The sequence below is a fragment of the Photinus pyralis genome, unplaced genomic scaffold (assembly GCF_008802855.1).
Source record: "Photinus pyralis isolate 1611_PpyrPB1 unplaced genomic scaffold, Ppyr1.3 Ppyr1.4_LG2, whole genome shotgun sequence".
Lineage (NCBI taxonomy): Eukaryota > Metazoa > Arthropoda > Insecta > Coleoptera > Lampyridae > Photinus > Photinus pyralis.
In genome coordinates this window covers 8,205,998-8,231,522 of record NW_022170403.1, presented here as the reverse complement: position 1 = coordinate 8,231,522, position 25,525 = coordinate 8,205,998, and the positions used below count along the sequence as shown (strand labels likewise).

General features: G+C 35.5%; 1 protein-coding gene and 1 long non-coding RNA gene across 7 annotated transcripts in view; one reads left to right on the top strand and one right to left on the bottom strand.

Annotated features, from left to right (window-relative positions):
- LOC116162820 (DNA topoisomerase 2-binding protein 1-like) overlaps positions 1-24,551 on the top strand; it is a 29,920-nt gene extending 5,369 nt beyond the window's left edge. For 5 of the 6 annotated variants that reach the window (XM_031476542.1, XM_031476541.1, XM_031476540.1 and 2 more), the window contains 10 exons: positions 6-91; positions 146-445; positions 497-605; positions 929-1,717; positions 12,461-12,640; positions 12,690-12,961; positions 13,020-13,160; positions 13,764-15,261; positions 15,313-15,446; positions 15,498-15,909. In XM_031476542.1, coding sequence (XP_031332402.1) covers positions 6-91; positions 146-445; positions 497-605; positions 929-1,717; positions 12,461-12,640; positions 12,690-12,961; positions 13,020-13,160; positions 13,764-13,943 — 2,057 coding nt within the window. In that variant the 3' untranslated portion in view covers positions 13,944-15,261; positions 15,313-15,446; positions 15,498-15,909. Of the gene's footprint in view, positions 1-5; positions 92-145; positions 446-496; positions 606-928; positions 1,718-12,460; positions 12,641-12,689; positions 12,962-13,019; positions 13,161-13,763; positions 15,262-15,312; positions 15,447-15,497; positions 15,910-24,402 lie in introns of those variants that run through there. The other variant, XM_031476543.1, reaches the window with a different exon arrangement.
- LOC116162822 lies at positions 549-6,634 on the bottom strand. The gene is made up of 3 exons (XR_004143621.1): positions 6,567-6,634; positions 6,453-6,501; positions 549-639 (listed from the first exon to the last, which is right to left on the bottom strand). It is a non-coding gene; the product is annotated as an uncharacterized LOC116162822 (long non-coding RNA).
- Positions 24,552-25,525: the final 974 nt, after the last annotated feature.

Below are 25,525 nucleotides of genomic sequence, written 5' to 3'. Positions count from 1 at the left end.
TATAGGTAATTCAAATGAACATAATGAATTGGTTGATGAGATTAATCTGAAAGATGTTAAAAGAGCTGGTTCATTTTTGGATGGTTGTGGGGTAAGTTTCAAAGATTTGAATTTGTCGATATTGTCAATAATTCCCCTATTGTAGATATATTTGGTTGGCTTTGGTGCAGAGCAACGAGAAAAATTGTGTAAAATAATTAATTTCAGCGGAGCCACACGATACAATGATATTTCTGAACGAGTAACACACATTATAGCTGGAGATATTTCGTGTCCAGAATTTAAGAATTTACGTTTAAAAAATTGCAACTTTTCGTATCCAATCGTGTCTGTGCATTGGTTGCTTAAGAGTATGGAGCAAGAATCGCCAGCAGAGGAAGACAAATTTATTGTCAGTAGAGACACGGACGGTCACATTGAGCCTAGTTCGCCTTTAACTAAAAAGGTCTTTCATCTACCTACTTTACATTTAGATCACTAATCTGATATCTTTTAGAGCTTACATTTGTTGCATGCATCCGTTAGTGCTTCAGAAAATCAAGAACAGCCCGAGTCTCTCAACACTGCAGATATTGTTCAACAATATTTTCAACCTGACTCTTCTAGTAAGATGTTTATCGCTATACATTTCTTAATGGCCTGTAAAAAAAGGAAGCTGTATTAAGTAGAATTTTTTGTTACGAATATAACAATGTACGGCACACACAAAAAAAACCAAAGTTGGAAACTGTTGGTTTCAACAGGATGGTGCACCGGCGTACAACGCCTAAATTGTTGCCAGTGTGACAGACAATCTAATTTATCGTAAAGAAACTGTGTTTCAGCAAGCAGTGTATAACTAATTTTTCTCTTAATTACTCCTTAATTGCCTACCTGACCAAATTCTATATACCTACTATCTGCTTCATTAATGCTTTTTTATTTGCAGGTCAAGAAGATACATTAGCTAGACTTTTACAAGATAATACCAAATTTAAAACTGGTACTGATACTCATTTAAATGAAGATGAACCGACACTAACAACCAAAGAAAATGGGAATGTTGATGCAAATCGTGTTACCCACTCCACTATAAAACCCCAACCGGCTCCTGCAGACAATGACGCTTCCTTATCATCTGCAGTAGATGACAGCAGCCAACCTCCAGATTCAATTTTTCAAGATTTAAAGTTTATTATAGTTGGGTTTACGCCTGAAGAGCGTAAGCAAATTAAAACAGCCGTTGAAGCAATGGCAGGTGCAGTTGTTAGTAAAACTTATAAGGGAGTTTGTGATTATGCAGTGGTACCTTCTTTTGGTTCCGTTTTAAAGCATGTAGCAACCAATATTGTCAACGATTTATGGATAACAGAATGTTGGCAAGAAAACGAAATTAGACCAATCGAGTATTTCCATCAGCCCATATCTGTTAAAGACGATGTGAAACCATTAAAAAATTGTGTTGTAACTATTAGTACTTACACGAATTATGAAAGAAATTTTTTAAAAACGTTGATAATGCAACTAGGGGGTGTGTGCCAAGAATCACTCTCTCGAATAAATTCCAAATCTGGATTGTTAGCCTGTACACATTTGATAAGTCCCGAACCTACTGGAAAGAAGTATACTGCTGCTGTTAAATGGGGGTTGCGTGTGATTAATAAGGACTGGCTATTGGAATGTGCTCGGTCTTCCGAATACGTGTCTGAAACACCATTTTTAGTGGGCGATGTAAAAGGTAAGTTTATGCAATTATTAATGGATACCAAATGGTCTTCCACATCATGAAATAAGCAGTGAATTTGAAAGTTTCTAATTTAATTTAGTTTTTCCTGCACCCTTTTTTTAATAACAAAGGAAGTTTGTGTTTGCCAAATGAAATTGGAATCCTTGATAAAATCAATGGTTGATACTTTTTGTAGTCTCTAAAATGAGTAAGTTTGCATATCGGCTTAGCGCTTATATTAATACCGCGTATGCGGTTTCTAGTTTTGCGAACGGCGGGCTGTTACCTAAGAATGATGCTCTACGTTAAAGGCTTTTTAAATGGAGGTTGCTGCGCCAAATAAAGCTAATAACAGGTAACAACTTTCATGACATAATATACTATTTATGCTTGAACGCTTGAATTTTAACTACTTGTGGTACACATGCGGGTTCGAATAAATTAGATATATACAGGGTGGTGACTTGCGTAATGCATCATAGGGATTTCAATGTAAAATTCATAACATGCGATTATTGCCTCCCCAAATTTTTTTAAAGCAAAAATGTATTAAAGTTTTTTGTAGAAAATTTTTTTTTACACCAATCAACCGTATTAGTTTTCAATTTTTAATAATCTGTGATGCTATGGAATTTTCTAAAACAAAAAGATTTCCAAATATCAATTAGCAGCAGTTCGAATGGATTTTATGATCGACTTGGTTACTGTCTTGCAGTTAATGCTGACTTATTCGAACATTTATTGTAAATTGTTATATTAGGAAACCGTTTTTAGTAATTTGGCTTTTCTTTATGTTGAATTTGCTGTTCTAAATATAATACTTTTTGATAGAATTTGATTTGTTTTATAGCAGACATTCCATGGCATGACGGATATTGGCGTAGTTTTTTTTATTATAAAATTCCATGGCATCACAGATTATTGAAAAAGATGCGGGTTTTATTTTCCCAATTTTCCGTCTTTATTATGCAAAAAATTAAAAACTAATACGGTTGATTGGCGTAAAAAATTTTTTCTACAAAAAACCTTAACACATTTTTGCTCTAAAATAATTTGGGGAGCCAATAATCGCATGTTATGAATTTTACATTGAAATCCCTATGATGCGTTACGCAAGTCACCACCCTGTATATGTGCTTTCTTATCGGCAAGGAAAACATCTGCAAACTTGGCAATAACATGTCCTTGTCTTGAAACTAATTAGATTACGCAGCGATTAGAACACTTCTTATCTACAACCGGAGAAAAACATGAGATAAATACCACGCAAACAATCCGTAACTGAATAAATTTAGTCTTTTACACGCATTTTAAATTTACAATAAAATAAACAAGGCGATTATATCATTAAATAATTCTAATTCAAAACAAGATTGAACTAGAATTCGAATGACATGATCGGAATTGCGCTTAATCCCAATTTAACCACATTTAACGTCAAAATAAAAATTGAAATTTAAATAGATGATGCCCGTCATTACTGAATGTGTTGATGCTCAACAAAGCGCCCGCGTGACGTAGTTTACGCAACAATGTTTTACACAGCTCATAAATGAAGGGCGCGAATACTGGCACTTTTTACCCCACTTGTAAAAATTCTGTGTGCTCAATTTTGTCTACAGATTAAATCCATTCTGTCTGCAGTCAGTGTTTTTAATGCAATAGTATCATTTTCCTTGGCTAAGGTGCGAGAGCTATACGTTACCAAATGCAAAAAGAACGAACTAAATATCTTGAAAACTGTAGGAGTAGTTAAGGCCTCAGACAGAGGACAGATGCTCCAATAGTTCACCCAACTTCATTGGAAAATGTGTTAAAAAGTGAGCTGATATGTGCATTTGTATTGCGTTGAATCTTTTTATATTCAGTCCGCACTTTGTTTATAGTGCAATTCTGGTATTAAAATCTAAACAATTAACTATTGCAATGTGAATGCCATTGAGATTTGAAGACGTGTTCGCCCACACAGCGGAGAGTGAGGAGTGACTGAATAGGTTTATACAAGGGAAGTAGCTCATCTTAAATAGTCTTATATTTAATTACACTAATACTGGTGTAGCAAATTACGTAAACCAATGATCCAAAATTTGTTATTTGGAAGCTAAGTCCTCCAAGTCTTAAAAATTGTGTTTTTTCTATACTCAATTTTTACTTTGTCACCCAGTAATACATCACATAATACCTACTCCGTTTAGCAAGTCTACGAGTTGCAAGTAATTCAATGACACGTTGGTCTCAAAGAAAAAAAAACGTAGTTTATAATATACAGGGTGTTCCACCTGGCGTTCCATTAGCGTGTGGGTGGAAGATTGTGATACAGGGTGGGCCATTAGTGTGTGGGTGGAAGATTGTGGGTTTATTAACACACATATTTCAAATTCATTGTCGGGGCATGTTGGGGCCCTTAAGGCTACAACCGTTGAGTGAAGGATCTAGGTAGAGTGGTAATGCCTATATGAAAAGCGGTCATCCTTTCCGATCTTTTACTAAGGTAGTCCCTTCTCTATCGCACATCGCGTCTCTGCCCCTCCGAGTCCACGTTTTGCAACACCGATAGCTAACGCCACCGACAATTTCGACGGCGCTTTCCTTCTTTACAATTTACAAGTATTAAGTATTTTCGCCCAGCCGCCCTCTCCAACGAAATCAGTCTTTAGCGTAACTCCAATTGCAACTATCGAAAACCGTTGTAACACACGTCAACAAAATGAGTCATTCTATTTTCATGCAATTGTATACCTGCAAAATATCAGTCCCTTATCATAATTATTGGATCAGATACCTAATTAAGAGCAGTTCACATTCGCAAACACGATTTTTAATCCCTACGCTGCGTCCGACATGATGACCATTTCTAATAATTTTCCTCAAGGGATAATGAGCTCAGCCATTTCTAGTAGGAATTCCTAATAAGTACTTCAGCCGCAAAGCTACACGGAATCTGTTATATACGTTTACCTTACCTTTAAGCATTTTTCCTCAGCAACTTACGTCGTCCACTTTTGTACATATGTTCTGTTAGAAAGTGTTATTAATTTATGTTTCAACCCTTGGATGTCCATTTCAAAAATCTTAATGTTCCCGCAGTTACGTTGCCACACCTTGGTCCTAGTTTAGTCTGTTATGGGAAATTTAAAGAAACTTATCCCATCACTATGTTTATTGCTGATGTAGCAATTTGCATAAACGCAAATATGATTTGCAACACATCCTACAATTTTAGCACACTACCGACTTATTTTAAACCGATAACGCTAGGTATAGGTACTCTCTCGCAATTAACGTGACAATTTGAAAAAAAGACGGTACCTACAAAGACAACTTGTTTAATTGGCGAATCTGCTGGTAACTTTATCTAGCTATTCTGCTATCATGCTTGCTTTTGATGCGGCCGCTTGTTTTATATAGAATATACCTAGATATAAAATGTGCATTATAATACTTTTAAATAATATGTTTCGGTCACCGTAAACATACTGGATCAATCACAAATTAATTTTACAAGGGCCACATGCAGCCTCTGATACGGACCTACCGTAACCGTATATTTCAAAATCGATAATGCGAAAATATGAAAATAAAATAATGCAATCCGGATCTGGATCGCCGACTTGGTTGTTGCCGTCGGGATCTGAGATCACTCTTGGCCGCCTATATCTCAAACCCCACGTTCACTATGCTTTTAACATAAGCATTGCCTCTCTACCTAGATCCTTCACTCAACGCTACAACCTAAAAATATTTTCACCAAAATTGCAATTGTTATCAGGGTGATTTATATCAACGCTGCATTTTTTTAAATGGAACTCTATACAGGGTGGTGACTTGCGTAACGCATCATATTGATTTTAATGTAAAATTCATAACATGCGATTATTGGCTCCCCAAATTATTTTAGAGTAAAAATGTATTAAGGTTTTTTGTAGGAAAAAATTTTTTACGTCAATCAACCCTATAAGTTTTTTTATTTTTGCATAATAAAGACGGAAAATTGGAAAATAAAACCCCCATCTTTTTCAATAATCTGCGATGCCATGGAATTTTTTAAAACAAAAAGATATCCAGTTATCAATTAGCAGCAGTTCGAAATGGCTTTTATGATCGACTTGGTTACTGTATTGCAGTTAATGGTGACTTATTCGAACGTTTATTGTAAATTGTTATATTAGGGAACCGTTTTTAGTAATTTGGTCTTTCTTTCTGTTGAATTCGCTGTTCTAAATATAATACTTTTTGATAGAATTTGATTTGTTTTATAGCAGACATTCCATGGCATGACGAATATTGGCGTAGTTTTTGTATTATAAAATTCCATGGCATCACAGATTATTGAAAAAGATGGGGATTTTATTTTCCAATTTTCCGTCTTTATTATGCAAAAAATTGAAAACTAATAGGGTTGATTGACGTAAAAAATTTTTTCCTACAAAAAACCTTAATACATTTTTGCTCGAAAATAATTTGGGGAGCCAATAATCGCATGTTATGAATTTTACATTCAAATCCCTATGATGCGTTACGCAAGTCACCACCCTGTATATTATTACATATTTCGATTCCTTGGTCAATTTTAGTGCAACTTTATGTATTACACATGATATCTAAACTGAGTCGTTTAGCCGCAAGTCGTCGCTTTTTCAAAAAATAGATGTCCAGCCCTAATATAAAACACAAAGATTCAAAAAATAAATATAATCGTGTAACTGTTTCCAAATGGCAAGATGATTGGGATATGTGTAATACTCACCTTAAAAACATCAAACCGACCATAGCTAAATGGGATAATCCTGGACTCACTAGAACAGACATATCAAAATTAATTAGAGTGAGAATAGGCCATACTGCGGTAACGCATACTTACCTACTGAAGGGAGAACCAGTTCCTATATGTGCCAGATGTGGACACGAATTAACAGTAGTACACTTCATTTTAGAATGTGGGCATTTAGAACATATAAGAAACAATTACAACATTAGTGATAATTATCGAGATAATTTTATTAGTATGTCGCGTATAAATAACCTACTATCGTACTTGAGGGTAATAGACATTTACAATAACATCTGAATTAGCAACAAGAGTTAATGACCATAGCTGTCGAAGCTCAAAAAAAAAATTGAATTAGCAGTTATCATTAAACTGAGAAGGACGACTTAGATTGTGACTGGATATTATTATATTATTATAACATGTGCGCGTCAAGACTTAAAAAAAAGGGTTATATTATTGAATGAAGACATGTTTAAATACTTACCTACATAATGGGGGGCCATAAATAGTTATTCATTGCAGACCTAAAACCCAGATATTTGCAATATTCGGCAAAATTGCCTGAAATCGGGGTATATTGACGTTTTGCTTAATAAACCTACTGTACTTTTCTATATTTTGATTTGATTACCAGAGAGTTTAATTTGACCTCATCCGGCAATCTACGCCAAAACTTTTAAGTTGCATGGTTGCACAATAATTAAAACGCGATGTCTCTTTCGTATCGTCTTTTGTGATACTTGGGGGCATTTGTGGATATGGGTATCTAAGAAACTATCAACCTATTATATTAATAGTTTCCGTTTTTCCCAAAATTTTCGAAAAATGCATGGGTACGCGACTTGTTAGCTGCTTTGAGAAATTTGTTCTTCTCCATCCATCGCATCATTGCTTTATCAAAGGAAAATCTACGGTTAGCGGTCTGTCCAAGGTTCAACCACCGTCCACCACCTACTAAACCCGAATAATATGGAATTACCTACTGGAAATGTCCATCACTGGATCACATTGTAATTTGTTCTCGATCGAGTGCCGTAAAAATCCAATATGGCCTCCATAAGACATAAGAAAGTTGATGTGATATAGTCGAAACCCACAGATCATGAAAATTTTAAGTTAGCACCATTAGAAAGCTGAGAAAAAATTACTAGGGGTTTTGTTAATTGTTATTTGTTCGCATCATTTTCTAAACTTTTTTGGGTATTGACCATAAGTTTGTTATTTGTAAAGCTGCAAGAAACTCCGATAGGGAAAATTAATCAGCATAAAATTGTGCAATTCTGTGCGGCTGCCGACTTTGTATCACACCACAACACTATTCCAGGATGCCCCCAGGTGCATGGCGATCAAACTGTTCTACCATCTTCCACAAGAATTGCGGACACCTACTTCGGCCAAAAAATTTAGAAGTCAAGTCGCTGTATTTTTCACAATTTCACCACCAACCCATAGTATCAAATCAACGAATACCTCCAACCAAGGCCTGCGCGCCTATGATTTATTGTAATATGTATATGATGTAAATGATTAGAAATTGGGGAAAAATAATTAAAAAAGCTGAATTTTTCCGCGGGTGAAATCCCGGGGGTTGAAAGGGGTGGAAAGTGGTACTTGGCAATTTGTGGCAAAACTATTAATTTTAGGCGAAAAGGTTAAATGTAGCAGTTATAGAGAATAAAAAAATGAACAACTTTTCTATCTGCGATATTTTCACATAACCTCCAATTTTCCTAGAAAAACCGGAAAACCGGTTTTTTGTTCTTATTTTTGCGCAAAGAAGACGTAAAAGTTTGAAATTTGGACGAAACATCGCTTGTTTTATTACAAAAAAGGAGAATTTTTTTGAGACCTTAAAGACCGCTTCTAGCTCTCACGATTTCTGAAAAAAACCACATCTTTTTCAAAGGGATGAAAAATCTATATCTTTTTATCGCACAGAGGTGCGAGGGGTAGTAAAATTTTAGGGAAGACATATTGTAATAAACAAAAATAAAAAAATATTCTTCCTATAGAAAAACTTCGAGAAAATCGCCAAAAACTGGAAAAACAGATTTAAGATTTACACGGTTTTTGACATGATCAATCAACGTTTTGGATGTTAATAAAGATTTTTTCGAAATCTATAATAATAATTTATTGGCTTTCATACATGGGAGTTGTTTCAGCACGTCAGTAAACCTAATTTTAATTACTAGATTTGTAAAATTGTATACATTTTGAAACTTTATGTACAAACATTATAATTTATTTAGATCGATTTTATGTTAGCCTAATTAGTGAATTTCCTTTATAATTAAGAAATTCTTGGATGCTGTAAAATGCATTGGCAATTAAGAAATTCTTTAGTTCCAATTTTAATCTTTTATTAGGTAGCTGTTTGCTGTCCCATGTCAGTTTGTTAAAAAGTTTAATTGCAAGATGGGTTGTTGGTTGTTGTGTGGTTTTGAGCCTGTGCTAGTGTATAACAATGTCATTTCCATGTCTAGTGTGATAGTTATGAAACGAATTGTTAGTACGAAATAGCGACCTATTTTCTTGTACATAAAGTATGCAATTTAGAATGAATATGGAAGGAAATGTTAACATCTTTAATCTTCGGAATAAAGGTTGGCAATGTTCTTTTATTTCCACAGCACAAAGAATTCTTGTTGCCCTCTTTTGTATCAAAAATATTCGGATTGCTTTCCCCATAGCACTATACCGTATGAGAGAATGCTATAAAAATTGCTGTAATAATATGATACTGCACTTTCTAATGTGGCAATTTGCATTAATTTTTTGATTTGGAATACTACCCTATTTAGTGACTTCGATAGTATGTCGACATGTTCGCCCCAGTTAAGTTGACAATCAATCGTGATTCCTAATAATTTTACACATTTGGTCGGTTGTGGTTCACTAATTCTTGATGTTGAACATATTAGGTTTTCTGTTTTTTCTGTGTTTACCCTTAAAGAATTTGCCGTATACCATTCATTTGCTTGATTTATACACGCATATGCTTGTGCTTCTAAATCCGATAGGTTTTCTGCGCTGTTAACAAATGTTGTATCGTCCGCGTAGAGAGTTGTCAGGCTGGTTTTTATTGCCGTTGGCATGTCATTTACGAACAGAAGGAAGAAAATAGGTCCTAACACCGAACCTTGAGGCACCCCAGCGTTCACAGCTTGTGTTTCAGATTGGTCTGTACAATTTTGGACCACTTGCGCTCTATTGCTCAAGTAGGATTCAAAAAATTTGTTGGTTTCGCCCCTAATGCCATAGTATTCTAATTTCGTCATTAGTATGTCCTTATTTACACAGTCAAAAGCCTTTGTCAAGTCTAAGAGTGTTATAATTGCCATTTGTTTGCAATCTAGGGCTTCAGTTACTTTTTGCACGATTTGTATGATGGCCTTTGAGGTAGATTTTCCTTTCCGATAGCCAAACTGATTTGAAAAGAAGCAATTGTTCTTTTCCAAATATCCGACTAGCTGATTTTTAAGAATGATTTCGAAGACTTTCGAGAAAATAGGTGTTATTGATCTGATCTGTAGTTATTGAGAACATCTACAGCACCTTTCTTGTAAATCGGCTGAACTTTAGAAATTTTTAGACGCCGAGGAAAACACTTGTTTTCAATGCATACATTGAATAAATACGTTAACGGTCTAGACCACCAGCTCTTGGACTGCTTCCGTTGCCGTTGGTGTACTTCATGGCAAAAGCCCTGTATAGCTTAGATCATATATACATTGATAGAGCTATCTCATAAGCTCTACTAAAAGACAACCGTCGCCAACATTCCAACGTGCATTTTTATAATTTTATTATATATTTATATTTATTATATATTTATTTTAAATAATAAATATTGCATTGTTTATTAACATTGTAAGGTTAAAGATTCGAATTTTTTGATTGGCTACCATCACTGCAACTGTACATAGAATAACTACATATAAATTGTACGTCGACAAGAGAGATACAGCACAAAAGTACGAGCCCTAACACATAAATGTTCGGACATCTAGCATTTTTAAAATAGAACGGGAGAAAAAATTAATCCGAGTCAATGTCAGTAAAGCCATAAATATCTTATACAAAAATATGTATTATAAGTTTATTATTTAAGTCTAATAGCAAAAAAACTATTTTTTAATGCTCTCAAATATAAAAATGGGAAAATCAGCAAAATTAACTGACACATAAATGTTCGGACACCACAGATATTTGATAGTTTGTGATCTAGGTAACAGGATAAAAACAAAAAATAATAGTTTTTATAACCTGTCAGTTCACTTTGCCGCTTTGTTAAAAGAAAAAATGGTACGTGGCAAAGCGGCACGGAAAGAAATTCGACAATTAATAGTAAAAAAATGGTTTGATATGGGAAAATCCTTTAGGACAATAGGTCAGGAATTCAATTTGCTCAAGTCCACGGTGGCAAATATTGTAACAAAGTATGGGAAAACAGCATCAATCGCGAAGTTGCAAGAAAGAGCACAGGAAGACGGCCAAAAGTTACCCCTAGAATGCAGAGAGCGCTGGTAACCATTTGCAAATCTGGACGAAGAGACATAGTACGGAATTTTACGGTAAAATGGAAAGAAGTAACAAATGCTCATCTTTCTCGCGAACCCTGTCGAAGGTGGATCCACAAATCAGGTTTGCATGGTTCTTTTTCAAATTCGCTCAGGTCCCACTTTATCTCATTAGGAGTCATCTTAGGGAGTTCTTTTATAAAGTAAGTTGATCTTTAGGTTAAAATTGTTGAGCATTAGAAAAAACTTTTTTAAATAGGCGAAAGAAAAACCTCTTTTAACAGAAAAACAAAAAAGAAAAAGTTGGCTTGGGCTCGGGAACGGCAGGAGTGGTCTTACCAAGACTGGAAAAAATCATTTTTTGTGATGAATCTCGATTTGATATCACTTGGGACATTATCACCTGATGCAGAGTTTGTTTTTCAACAAGACGGAGCATCATGTCACACGGCAAAAACGCTAAGAAATGGTTACAAGAGTACAAGATCACAATATTAGTGCTTTAGATTGGCCCTCAAGCAGTCCAGATCTCAATGTCATTGAGACAGTGTGGCATAAAATGAAGCAACGCTTGCGTAATCACCCGTAACGCATATTGCTTTCTTTGAGGGAAAAATTACAAGAGATTTGGGATACCTTTGGCACCGATGAATGTAAAGCTCTTCTGGCGACCATGCCTACACGAATCCAGGGTGTTATTAAAGCCAAAGAGGATGTAACTCATTATTAAGGGGTGTTGTCCGAACATTTTTGTGTCACAGTAAATTTTAATTTTATGTTGTTTTGTGTTATTTCAATGTTTGTAATTAATTAATTTTGCATCAAAATATAAAATCGAAGTTACTAAATATCTTAATTTATAACTATAGTAAGACAAAATTAATAAAAAAAAACATACAATCATTTTAAGTTACAATATTTTTAAAATCGTGGGTGTCCGAACATTTATGTGTTAGGGCTCGTACATAGAGTCTTGAATTGCATGTTGGCGACATAGTGTAACTGCATCGCTTCATCCATGTTTGTATGATCTAAGCTGTATAGCCTTTTTTAGGGAACTAAATAAATGGTTATTGGTTAACCACTCTTTAGAGTTTACGTTTCGAGTACAATATTATTCGTAAATGCTTGTGAAGGGAAGAAAAGGTACAAAAATATGGGTGTGGCTTAAGGTTAAGAAATGTATGTGACATGTAGAGGACCAAATTTTGTGAAAGAACGCATCAATTTGTGAAAATGAGTGCATCAACAATTTTCACCACATTGATTTTTCGTATTTGTGTTGAATAAAGTGTCATTTATTATACCTTTTCTGTATGTGGATGTGGTTAATTCAAATAGGTAATTGCAGAAAAATAAGTACTACACATGCGTGGGGTCGGTCGATACAATTTTAATAAGTGACATTATTGATAAATAATATATTTATTTATAATCATTAATATATATACACTTTCACAGCATCAAGCAACACAAGAGAGTCATCTAAATCTGTGTCTTCCCCACCATCAAAATTGTGTGATGATATCAGCACCTTGAAATTAAATAAACTATCTATGGTGAAGTCCCACACTGTTTCTGCTGAAAAGGAAGAGCAGAAACCGTCAACATCTGCAAATCAATCCGCCGATGAACCGAAAGGTAATGATAATTCGAAAATGGGTAACATGCAAATCATTTTTTGTTGTAGATAATACTCCAAAGAATAAACAGTGGAATATTTCTGGAATTACTGCTAGCCAGATCACCCCGGTGCAGAAAATTATAACAGAAGCTAGAAGTCGAAATCTACTAGACACGCCTGTACAAAACCTCCCACATCCTTTACCGTGGGATCAAGTGGACACACCAGAGACCCCCCTTGGTGCATTTATTCGCCCGAATCCATCTCCTCATTTGCGCAAAGAGATGCTTAAGTTTTTGAACACATTTCCTGAATACAAACCAAGAAGGGACAGTACGGTAATTAACTTGTGACAGTTGTTATTTCTGGAATATCTAATTGTTCTACTTCACATAGCCTCTGTCTGAGCTTAAACGCAGACTGTGGGATAATATTTGTCCACCTAAAAATGGCAATATTCCCGCCCAACCCAATTTTGATGGTAGTGACGAAGAACGTAGTGCCGAAGAAGTTTTTACACCGCCAAATAAGAAATCGGTAAATAAACTTCTTTTGCGGATAATTTGTGGATAACAGTTTACCATCTGTGACTTTTGTTTTATGAGTCAATTATATTTTGACCCTCCCAAGATTGTTCTATTTATATTAGAGAATATGAAATTAATATTTTAAGGAAAATTGAAAGGTAAATTTCAGATCACACTAGTGCATAAATTTTGATTTCAGTTCACATAAAGTTACAATTTCTGGTACCAGGCCTGTATCAATTTTCACTAACGTTTAAGTATTAACCGCTTAGTGTTACACCCGGTATATGCTCACGCTTGCACTTTTTCAAGATTCTGCTAATCCAAGTTAAGGCGGACGCTTTATCTCATTACTTTTAGTGAAGAGGGAACCGTGTAAACGCCATACCTCTTATGTATCTATCGCACAGTCGTTCAAGGGTCTTAATAAGAAAAGACGTCAAACTGATTGGACTGTAAGCTTTAGGTGTAGAGTAATCACCCTCACCAGGATTGAGGGTAAAGACAATTTTTATCTCCCCTCATTGTTTGGTATGTATCTGAAAGCGATACGGTCCGTATATACAAGTTTTCTCACTGGGTAGATGACAATAACATCCAATTCCCATTGCAGGAGGACTGGTATATTATGCCGTCCAATCCTGATGATTTGAATGCTGAGAACCATTTCAGCGCCCAGGTCACCTTCGCCACATCCACCATCGGACTAACATTCTCCATGGGAATGAAGGGGATTACCTCTAGCCAGTTGGGATATGGCGCTGTGGTGGCTCTGAGGCTAGTTGTAATATGAACCTTTCATTAAAATTTTGTTTAAGCGGGATGCAGAGGAGGTGGATTCACTCTCTGGCGCCGCCTAATATCCTTCTTATATATGAGCCCTAACACATCAATGTTCGGACATCTAGCATTTTTAAAATAGAACTGAAAAAAATATATATCCATGTCAATTTCAATAAAGCCACAAATATTTTATACAGAAATATGTATTATAAGATTATTATTTAAGAGCGCGCTGCCGGAGTGGTGGGGATCAGCGTAGAAAACACACTTAAAACATGCCTTTAGATTTTTGTACAATTTTTAAAAACCGTTTGTGGTATCAGCCCAATTTTTTTTTTATATTAATCAGCAAGGACCAGCGCAGGAGGTAACGAATTTTCATCGATCTACATTGGCTATAAATAGGTTAATTACATTTTTGAAAATGGGCAATTTTAATTTTTTATGAAATCAAATCTCCACACATAAGTTTCAAGTGATTTTATGGTCAATTAAAGGAAATTTGTACGAAAATTCTTCATTATAAAGTGACCCTAGTGGTGTTTCCCACCATATTTAGATCGAAAGCGAAACGCAAGTGCAGTGGTTCGCCTGTAGATGGCGGAGAAACATGGCGGGTTCTCATTTGAATTTAAATACATGACCACGGTAGTGAATATACCGCTCTCGTTCGTTCATAAGGCAAAAAGAACCCGCGAGCGCGACGCTGTAGGTCAGGGTAAATGTAAAGATTTCGGGATCGTTTCCGTTTTTTCAGAACCATTCAGTAGCAGGAAGGGACGAACGGAGCAGTTTCTTATAGGGGGGAATGTTAAAAATTTTCCAACTTTCGAAATTCAAATGCTAAAGAAACGCTACAACACCACAAAATCCAAGACTGAGACTGGGTCAAAATGGCATGGCTTTACTACCTATGATCACAGATTTATTACTATGATGTAGGAAGTCGGCATTGCTGCTTAATCCTTCATTCATTTCTCAACGAGATAGGTATGCATTCTATGCGAAATCTAATAGTTCGCAATGAGAGCAATTAAATATGATATGACATCCCACTGCTCGCGATATTATGAAAATGAACTTATGTTCCACAATTTACTTAGTAATTTAGTATGGTATGTAACAGGATAATGGCCACCCTGTATATAACTTTTAGGCGCTTATCATATTCAATAAATATCTATGTGCGTTTATCAATACGAATAAATGCGGACGATGACATTGACGCTCGAGCTATTAAAGCGTATAAATGTATGCAAGGCTAAATTCTTGAGTTTTATAATTTTCTAAGATTATTTGCCGTTTTGGGATTTGTTTAATTGGAAAATGTAAGTTTCAACTCATCAAATATAATAACTCAGCACTTATTTGTATTTCAGCAACGAGTTCGATACCCGTTGGTCATGTTATTTACCTAATACAATTAATAGAAGCCGTTATTACCAACTCATTTGAGTAATTTATAAGTGCATAATCTGCACAAAATTAAATATCAGGAAGTCCACATATGGACGTGAGTATGCTTACTCATTTAATAATCAATGCGCAATTACTGTAATTTTAGTTCTTGAGTCACGGAGTCGAACCATAAGAAATCCACCCCTTGCGGAGTAACGAACATAGTTCTAAAGGGAGCCCTCGTCAGAAAGATAAGTCTTTCACCTCGTCTTTCACCTACCATTCACTTATCACTTACCCGCATCATCTCATATTGTTAATTGTCAAAATTCTTATCACTAACTACATTATTGTGTACCGATCAGTGGTTAAAATTTGCAAGATTATACTCAATTCATTGAGGTGGCCAGTAGAAAGCGCTTTCCATTGTCCCTGCTCAATTTCTGACATCACAGAATTGTTTTATTATTGCTACTGTCCACTGTGAATTCCTTGCCTCGAGATTGCCATCCTCTGGCCTCCATTCCAACAACGAACCCCAATCCTTCCAATTAGTTGTACCACGTTTGCATTTGTTACACGAGGCTACAAAAAAAAAAAAGTATTGCATCGCCGCGTGGTTACAGGTATTTCCCAGTCCCAAGTCGGTTCCATATTATGCCAAATACGATATGTGAGGGGGTGTCTTACGGTTCGCCCCTGTCAGTAGGGATGGTGGGCGTCCCGAAAAAACAAACGCCACATTTCTTTCTAAATAAAGTATTTTAAATCGGCGATCGGTAGACCAATTTTTTTTGTGTCTGAAATGACATTAACTTTTTGAAACAAAAATTTCATCTTTGTAGAAATAAGTTCAATTGAATAATTTTTTATGCATCTTGCGTGAGTGGTAGACTTTGTGTTTACTCGTACTATCAAAATGGCAGAATATCAACTTTATAGAAATGAGTGCATAAAAAATGTCGCTGCCTCCTGGACTAAAAGTAGACAGTCAATGAAATCGCATCACAATCAACACCCACACAAGGTCGGAGCTTGTCAATAACACCAACACAATATGACAATACACAGTAGCCCTTTGTTCTAAAAATAACTGTGCTTTAGGATTTCGCAGTTTATGGTACACATATAGTGCAGCGGAGAGAGCCGCGAAATCGTTCAAAAAATTTTTTCGGAGTAGAAAGAATTGGGACCCACGCCATTTTGTTCAGAAATGTTTGAACCTTCAGAATCTCGCTTTACGACATTTTCCCGTGGTCCTGACAAAAGTTATAGGCCGCTAAAGTTGAAATTTACTCATTTTCGCGCGCGCGACTAGACCACCGAAAGTATTTATTTTCTCAGCAACTAAGCGATATACATCAATAATTCCTTTTGTAAAATGAAAGTACATTTATAGCAGAATCTAAAGCATTCATATTTACCTACCTTGTTATGCACAGTTTTTAGAAAAATGACCGTCAACTTCCAAAATTCGTGTAGCAGATGAAAAGTGCGCACTTTGAACTCTCGTAACTTTTTATTTCACGACATCGATTTCCAATATTCATAGCTCATTCGATGCTCCAAAGCATTGTGATTATTTTATTTCCTATAACATTACCGTGAATTTTTCATAATAAAAAAGTTACGGCCATTTAAGTAAAAACCTACCCACCTCGCCGAGTCGGGAGTCGCGAGTGAGACGGAGAGGGAGGGATAGTCAGCAGCGTTCGCTAAACAAGGAGCGATGCGTACTTTACTAAGAAATTTCTCTCCGAATACCAAAACTAGCTACTTAGGCCGTTTAGCGTTTAGAAATGCATTCCGCCGAATTGCATTGTAAAATCTCAAACAATTCATTACCTCCATGTATCTCAGTTCTTTGGTGAAATATATAGGTACAAATAGATATCTTTCCCTGTAAATTTTGGGGGTTACTCCACATTAGGTATCTCTTGTGCTGTGCTGTATATTGCAAGATCAGCAGTGACAACGGTATGATTTTGTCCCAAAGATTCAGGCTTGTTTTTTGATTTCACTAGACGATGGTTAGGATGGTATTTTAGCTCGTTGGTGGAGAATTCAAAAACGGCATACATAGGTATATTGAATGGTAGATACCGGAACTTACTTAGGATTATCAGCATGAACTTAGGCTGTTAAAGTCAGTTATCTGGTCGTTATCTAGTGATAGGTAAACGAGGAATTTGGATTTCTTCTGCCGATGTATCTCGCTTTTGAAAAAGGACTGTGCGTTGAATTTTCTTCGTCTGTTTCCACAGAATATGGCCTACTTATTCTTAATCTGTGACTGTTTCCTCATTGATGTCGAAGTTATTAATGCTCGCTGTGATAAAATTATCATTTTTTATTTGACAAATTTTTGTGAAATGTAGGTAGCAGAACATGTAATATTGACGTTTACTGTACTTGTTATGCCACTGTCGGAGAACATTTTCTAACCCGAAAGATCAATTTGCAAATGAGTGTAACTTTTGTTTGAAAAATGACCTTAAGAAAAACTGTTCGACAATTTTGTTCTGTATGTACCTACACAACAAACTTCGTGGAATTTTGTCAATTTTCGTTGTCCGGCCAAGAATTGCAGTGGAATTATTTTTTTCGAATTTACAAAAACTAATTCCAGATTCGTGATTTTTATATTCAAAAACCACCAGATACCAAATTTCGTCGAAATCAACATTTTTTCGCACCCCTATTGAGGGGTGTGCCTTTTTGTGGTAGAAATTTTGAAAAATTATTTGCAAAACCGGAAAGGGTATACAGCAAAACCTATTCGAAGACTTACCATCAGTCTCTAACTGTCGCTGAGAAAAAAATTAAAGGAGAAATGGAAACTTTACCACTTTTTTGAGGGTGGCTCCTAAACGAATACATGGAGTTAATGAATTGTTTGAGATTTTACAATGCAACTCGGCGGAATGCATTTGTAAACGGCCTAAATAGCTAGTTTTGGTATTCGGAGAGAAATTTCTTAGTAAAGTAGAACCTCTTACGCATCGCTCCTTGTTGCGCGAACGCTGCTGACTATCCTTCCCTCTCCGTCTCACTCGCGACTCACGACTCGGTGAGGTGGGTAGGTTTTTACTTAAATGACCGTAACTTTTTTATTATGAAAAATTCACGGTAATGTTATAGAAAATAAAATAATCACAATGCTTTGGAGCATCGAATGAGCTATAAATATTGGAAATCGATATCGTGAAATAAAAAGTTATGAGAGTTCAAAGTGCGCACTTTTCATCTGCTACACGAATTTTGGAAGTTGACGGTCATTTTTCTAAAAACTTGCATAACAAGGTAGGTAAATATGAATGCTTTAGATTCTGCTATAAATGTACTTTCATTTTACAAAAGGAATTATTGATGTATATCGCTTAGTTGCTGAGAAAATAAATACTTTCGGTGGTCTAGTCGCGCGCGCGAAAATGAGTAAAGTTCAACTTTAGCGGCCTATAACTTTTGTCAGGACCACGGGAAAATGTCGTAAAGCGAGATTCTGAAGGTTCAAACATTTCTGAACAAAATGGTGTGGGTCCCAATTCTTTCTACTCCGAAAAAAAAAACTACCTCAAATAAGCGAGTTAGCGCCGGCTCTCCGCTGCACTAATAGCTTAGCAAATTGTTTCTTGGCGTGCAATTTTTATTTCGTGCTTTTTTCCTTTAAAAATAGTTCATTTTAGAACTAGGGATGTAATTACAAACCAGTGTAAAGTCTACTATTGAAAAGAATATATCGAATCCATTTTTCATCCAATTAATTATAACTTGTGTACGTACGTAAATCAATATTTTATGCTAGATTTTATGTAGTAATCTACTCCAAAATTTTTAGATGCTTTTAGCATAAGTAGGTATCTACCATATTTTGAAAAACGCTTGCACTTCCTCTTGTTATAGTGCGCTCAATTATAGTTTATAGCATTTTTAAAGGTGGTCTAACGATTTCTTCAAATTTTTTGGCATATTTTGCGTTATGTTCTATAAATTTTTTTCACCTAAATCATAAAACACAAATTCAGAATGAGAATCCCGATTTTAAAGTCCTGCGTGACGTCATGCACCAACTAGCATAATCTTGTTTTCTTTATTTATATCCTGACTACAAAAGTACGTGCTTGTTGTAAATATAGCGAAAGTCTCCGAAAGTTTCCTAAGGACGCGGCGAATTTTCGAGATAAAAACAAGATACTTAACAGTGCTTTCAGACAACATTAGCGCCATCTGCCGTTATCCGTCTGACTTTGAAATGGTAACAATATAAACTAAAGGCAATAAGCTCCCCCACCACTCTGGCAGCGCGCTCTTAAGTCTAATAGCAAAAAACTAATTTTTAATGCTCTCATAACATAAAAATGGGAAAACCAGCGAAATTAATTGACACATAAATGTTCGGACATCACACATATTTGATAGTTTGATCTAGGTAGGTAACAGGAGAAAAACAAAAAATAATTTTTATAACCTGTCAGAACACTTTAACATTTTGTAAAAAGAAAAAATGGCATGTGGCAAAGCGACACAGAAAGAAATTCGACAATTAAGTGAAAATAGGACAATAGGTCAGGAATTCAATTTGCCCATGTCCACAGTGGCAGATATTGCAATTATGGGAAAACAGCATCAATCGAAGTTGCAGGAAACAGCACAGGAAGATGGCCAAAAGTTACCCCTAGAATGTAGAGAGCGCGGCTGATAACCATTTGCAAATCTGGACGAAGAGACACATTACGAAATCTGTCTGTAAATGGAACGAAGTAACAAATGCTCATCTTTCTGGCGATTCTTGTCAAAGGTGGATCTACAAATCTGGTTTACATTTTAATAAAGTAAGTAGATCTTTAGATTAAAATTAGTGAGCCTTAGAAAATACTTTTTTAAATACGGGAAAAAAAAACATCTTTAAAACAGAAAAACAAAAAAGAAGAGGTTGGCTTGGGCTCGGGTAGGGCAGGCGTGGTCTTAACAAGACTGGAAAAACATCATTTTTTGTGATGAATCTCGATTTGATATCAGTGTGGGCGATAATCGAAAAAGAGTTATCAGAACGAAAAACGAAGCATTTCACAAAGATTGCTTAAAGCGTTCTATAAAATTCCCCAGTGGTGTAATGGTGTGGAGCAGTATGGCTGCAAATGGGGTGGGACAATTGCACTTTACAAATGTAATTGTGATGCTCAGAAATATCAAGCAATTTTAGAACAAAGTTGATTGCCTTCACTTGGAACATTATCACCTGATGCAGACTGTGTTTCTCAACAAGACGGCGCATCATGTTACACGGAAAAAAACGACTAAGAAATGGTTACAAGACCACAATATTAGTGTTTTAGGGTGGCCCTCAAGCAGTCCAGATCTCAATGTCATTTTGCGTATTCACCCGCAACGCAATATTGCTTGTTTGAGGGAAAAATTACAAGAGATTTGGGATACTTTTGGCAACAATCAATGTAAAGCTCGTGAGACGACCATGCCTACACGAATCCAGGCTGTTATTAAAGCCAAAGGGGACGTAACACATTGTTAAGGGGTGGTGTGTAAACATTTTTGTGTCATTTTATGGTGTTTTGTGTTATTTCACATTTGTAGTTAATTAATTTCGAGATTAATTCTGCAACAAAATATAAAATGAGAGTTAGTAAATATGTTTAATTTTTAACTATAGTAAGAAGAAAAATAATAAAAAAATTAAAAAAACATACAATGATTTTAAGTTACAATATTTTTAAAACTGTGAGTGTCCAAAAATTTATGTGTTAGGACTCGTAGCTTTAGGTTTACCTTATAAGCTTCCCAATCAGCTATAGCTTTGCTCTTCTTTACCTTATTGAACAGTTTGCCCAACTGAGTTATCTGCCTTTTGAGTGCACTGCACCACTAGGGATGGTTGTAGGGTGTCATGGTAGTCCACGGAGGATACCCATGTTCAAATGCCTCCACAGTGGGTTCGTTGCCCTGATTGAGAATCTCTAGATTAGTACTTGTCAAATATTCAAGTAATGATTTACCCATAGCGTTGACGTTAGTGCTCCCCCATGTAGTATGGTGAGCATTTGAATGATACCATTGAATAAGTCATATAATTAAATATAATTACTTATTCAATGATGATACCGTATAATAAGGTGTTTATGGTTTTTCTCATAGTGTTCTACCATCTCATTACTGAGAGGTAGGTTGGCAGAATCTCTTGGGAGATACACTGACGAGCTTGAGCTTTACTCTGTATGTCACAGGTTGACTATATAATCGTGATATCACGTCCACACAGGTGTGGCAGCACAAGAGCTTTAAGGTAGGAACATATAAATACATGTTCTAAGTTTTTCTTACCATGATAAAAGAAACGGTTCCTGCCAAAAACTAAACACCCTTCAGAGTTGAAAGACTTACGGCCGATTAGTATTTTACCTACCTTGTCCAAAATATTTGAGAAGATTATTTCTAATCAATTAAACTCTTTTGTATTAGAGATGAATCTGTTACCGGTAAAACAATCTGGATTTAGGTCCGGTTATAGTTGTACCACTGCACTATTAAGTGTAACAAATGATATTTTAGCTGCAACAGATAGAGGACTCGTTACTTTGCTGGTTGTGATCGACTATAGCAAAGCGTTTGATATGGTTGATCACTCAATTCTTTTAAATGAGCTGAGAAGTATGAATTTAAGCCCTGATGCAATTTCATTATTTGGAAACTATTTATCAGATAGACAGCAACGAGTAGTAACAGGTGATACCACTTCTAAGTCTTTGTTTCTCCGGCGTGGGGTGCCTCAAGGGTCGGTTCTCGTACCCTTGCTATATTCGCTATATACATCTCAACTTATGAGTTCTGTGACTAAGTGCTCAGTAATTTCATACGCCGATGATATGCAAATTTATTATTCGTTTCACATGTCTGAGCTACACAATGCTATTCATACCATTAATTCTTAATTATCGCTGCTCAATTCATTATCACGGAAGCTCAAGCTGAAAGTGAATCCACACAAATCTGTGTTTTTATTGTTTGGTAGTAAGAATAATGTTGCTAACTTAAATATGACTCCTTAAATCGGTTCTTCCACAATTCGTATTTCCGATAAAGCTAGAAGCTTAGGGCTATGGTTGGATAATAGTTTGAGATATACAACCCAAATTAGCAATTACATTGCGCGTGCATATTCGCATTTGCGGATACTTTACAGGCAAAGATCTTCTCTCACCATTAAAACTAGAATAAGACTTTGTGAAGCATTTGTGTTGTCTCAGTTTAATCATTGTGTTTCTGTTTATCACCCATCCATAGATAAACTTACCTTTACTAGAATACAGAGAGTACAAAATTCTTGTCTGCGTTTTATCTATGTAATACGTAAATACGAACATATTAGCCACTAGTTAAAAGATGCCAACTGGCTTTCTATGCATCACCGTAGGGAACTGCAACTGTTCTGTCTTTTTCATAAGATTTCGTGGAAAAATTTCTCCCCCCCTCCATTCTACCGCTTTATTTCAAAGGTTATTTTCATATAATGTGTATCGTTCTTACAACTGTTTGTCAACCTAGTTAGTAAATAGTTTTCAGAAAACGTTTAAAGTCAAAATTCGTAATATGTTAATGGACGAGCATGTTCTTATTTGAGCATATTATTTGAAACTAATTCTACTGCTTAAGTTATTATAGTTTCGTAAACTCCGTTCACTTTCTTATTTTGTTTTAGATTTTTGATTTGGATTAGATTAAAATATTATTTAGAATCACAGAATGATAGGTTTAGTTAGTTATAAGCAACATTTTTGTTGTTATTTGTTATTTAATTCAGGGTTTAGGTGGCAGAACAGCGTTGCTGAACCTCGCCCTGAGATTATGCTGCATATATACTGCATAATAAAGCATATTTATTATTATATTTATTCTTATTGTGCCCCCAAGACCAGAAACCCTCGATTTAACAACACAGGGTTCTTGAATGAGGGCAATGTGTTGCTTTACAGTGAGGCGTCTGCTTAAGGTATCAGCAGCCGCCATATAGTATTGTAGGTTTATTTGTATAAAATTCTCTGTTATACTTTATGTATGTAAAGAATAGCTGTCTATTGTTTATAAGACGTTGCTAGAATCAGACTCCAGCAACGCCTTAATATTCGCAAACTCCGGGTGAGTTACTGACGCTGGAGCAAACACAGACCACAGGTGGCCTTGGCAGCCTGGGCGATGATGCTTCTGTAGCTTTTTGCAGTTGCCTCTACAGCAGCTGCTGAGTGCTGGTGTTGTGGTTGTACTGACGTACTCCCCATCTCATCAGGTTCGGTACGGTTACTAACCCTCACCTTTAGATTTTACTGAAGTTCTAGCAGTATAGCACCTTGTAATTAAAGCAAATCTATATATTAATGAAAATTGTGAGAAACGGCACGTGCGCCAATGCGAAGAGGTTAATTTCATATTTGTGGACCACGTTTTCTGAGATTTGACCTAAAGTTGGTATTTTTTAAATGCAACACCCTGTATATCTGAACGTGAATATTTGGCACTTTTTCCTGATTACATTGATGTATCACAACCTATATTTTTTGTCTAGGTAATTAAATTATATATTGTATCATATTTTTCAAAATAGGCCAAGTTAACGGACGCTTGTATACCTAAATTTATCGAAAAGATAAAAACTGATCTCGGTAGAGTTTTTCACGTAGCAGTGGTGTAATTAGTTTCTTCCAAAATACCTATATAGTTTTTAAAATAACAACCAATCCTAATTTTCAAAATAAATATAAACAATTATAATATACTTTCGAAAAGTTCAAATCACACTCAATCCATATAAAAAATAATATACTGGGTGTTTCATTAAAAAATTATAGGTTTTGTTAATACTTAATACTAAAAAAATGTATAGGTACTACCCTGCACTTACAATGAAATCCGGACACCCTGTACATTGTAGACCTGTTTAATCCAGGTTTGTTCTCTCTCTGTCTCCCAATTGTTTTTGCATTCTTATATAATTATGTTAACATTTTATGTACTTGTATGTAAATGAGTACATGTTTTGTGTATTCATTTTTTTAATGTTTCAGACTATACCTGAGAGTGTTTTTAACAATCAGTTAAAGCATTTGCAAGAAATGTTAACAGCCAGTGGAGGCGCAAGATCAGAAAGTAAAAGAAGTATTCAACTTATTCCTCCAGGTAACATACTTCTTTAAGATTAGGTGGTTTATTCAAGTAAACGCAAGTTATGTGTATGCGTTTATAAATGAAAATGTAACACTCTTCACTAAACAATAATCTCAGATACTCATTTCTAAAAGCTGAGTAAAACATTACTTGCAATTACTCCAATGGCATGTAAAGGCTGTATAAAGGTATATAAATAGATAGTATTCTTTGGTAAACTGACTTCAAGGACATCTCATTCCTAGAAAACGGTGGTAATTTTCTGTATTGAATTGAAAAATCATCCCATTTTTCTGTTGTATTTACATATTGAGTAACAATAGTTATTTACAAATGGGTATGCTAAATCATAGTTTATGAAGCTGAAGCATAGCTGAGGCAAGAATTTCGAAACGAGTAACGTAAGCTGAATTAATGTAAAACATTTTACGGTCTATTCAGTATATCTTCCGTTGCACGTCATTCCCTGAAGAAAACGACGTACCAACGTAAACTTACTTTCGTTTATTAGGCAACACATTAAGCATGTAGTTTATTTTAGCCGCAACAATTGGTAGCATTTCGCTATGTTGTCGCATTTAAATTTGTAAATTTGACAGGTTGCTTTTGGTTTACTTTTCGTTTGATTTGATTTTGATTATTTTCTACGTCTTTCGCTGTGCATTGGTTTGAAGAGAAATTACTGAAGAATTTAGATAACCCGTTAGTAATTGTGTTCGATAACGGGAAAACAAACAACATTAAAGTGTGGTTAGGTGATCATAATGTGCAGTTCTCCGAAAATGATTTTACAGCCGAACTGTTGAAAAGGTTGCACAGTAAGTACGTTCGCAAATTATTTGATGTTATATAAATCTTGTTGATACTTTTAGGAATAAATCAGCTAAAATGTACCGCATAAGGCATTGACCACTTAGCCGAGCAATACGGTTACTTCGTTTTACGATTACCACCCTATCATCGTGTTTTTAATCCTATCGAACATATTTGGGGCATAGCGAAAAATTATTACAATCGACACAT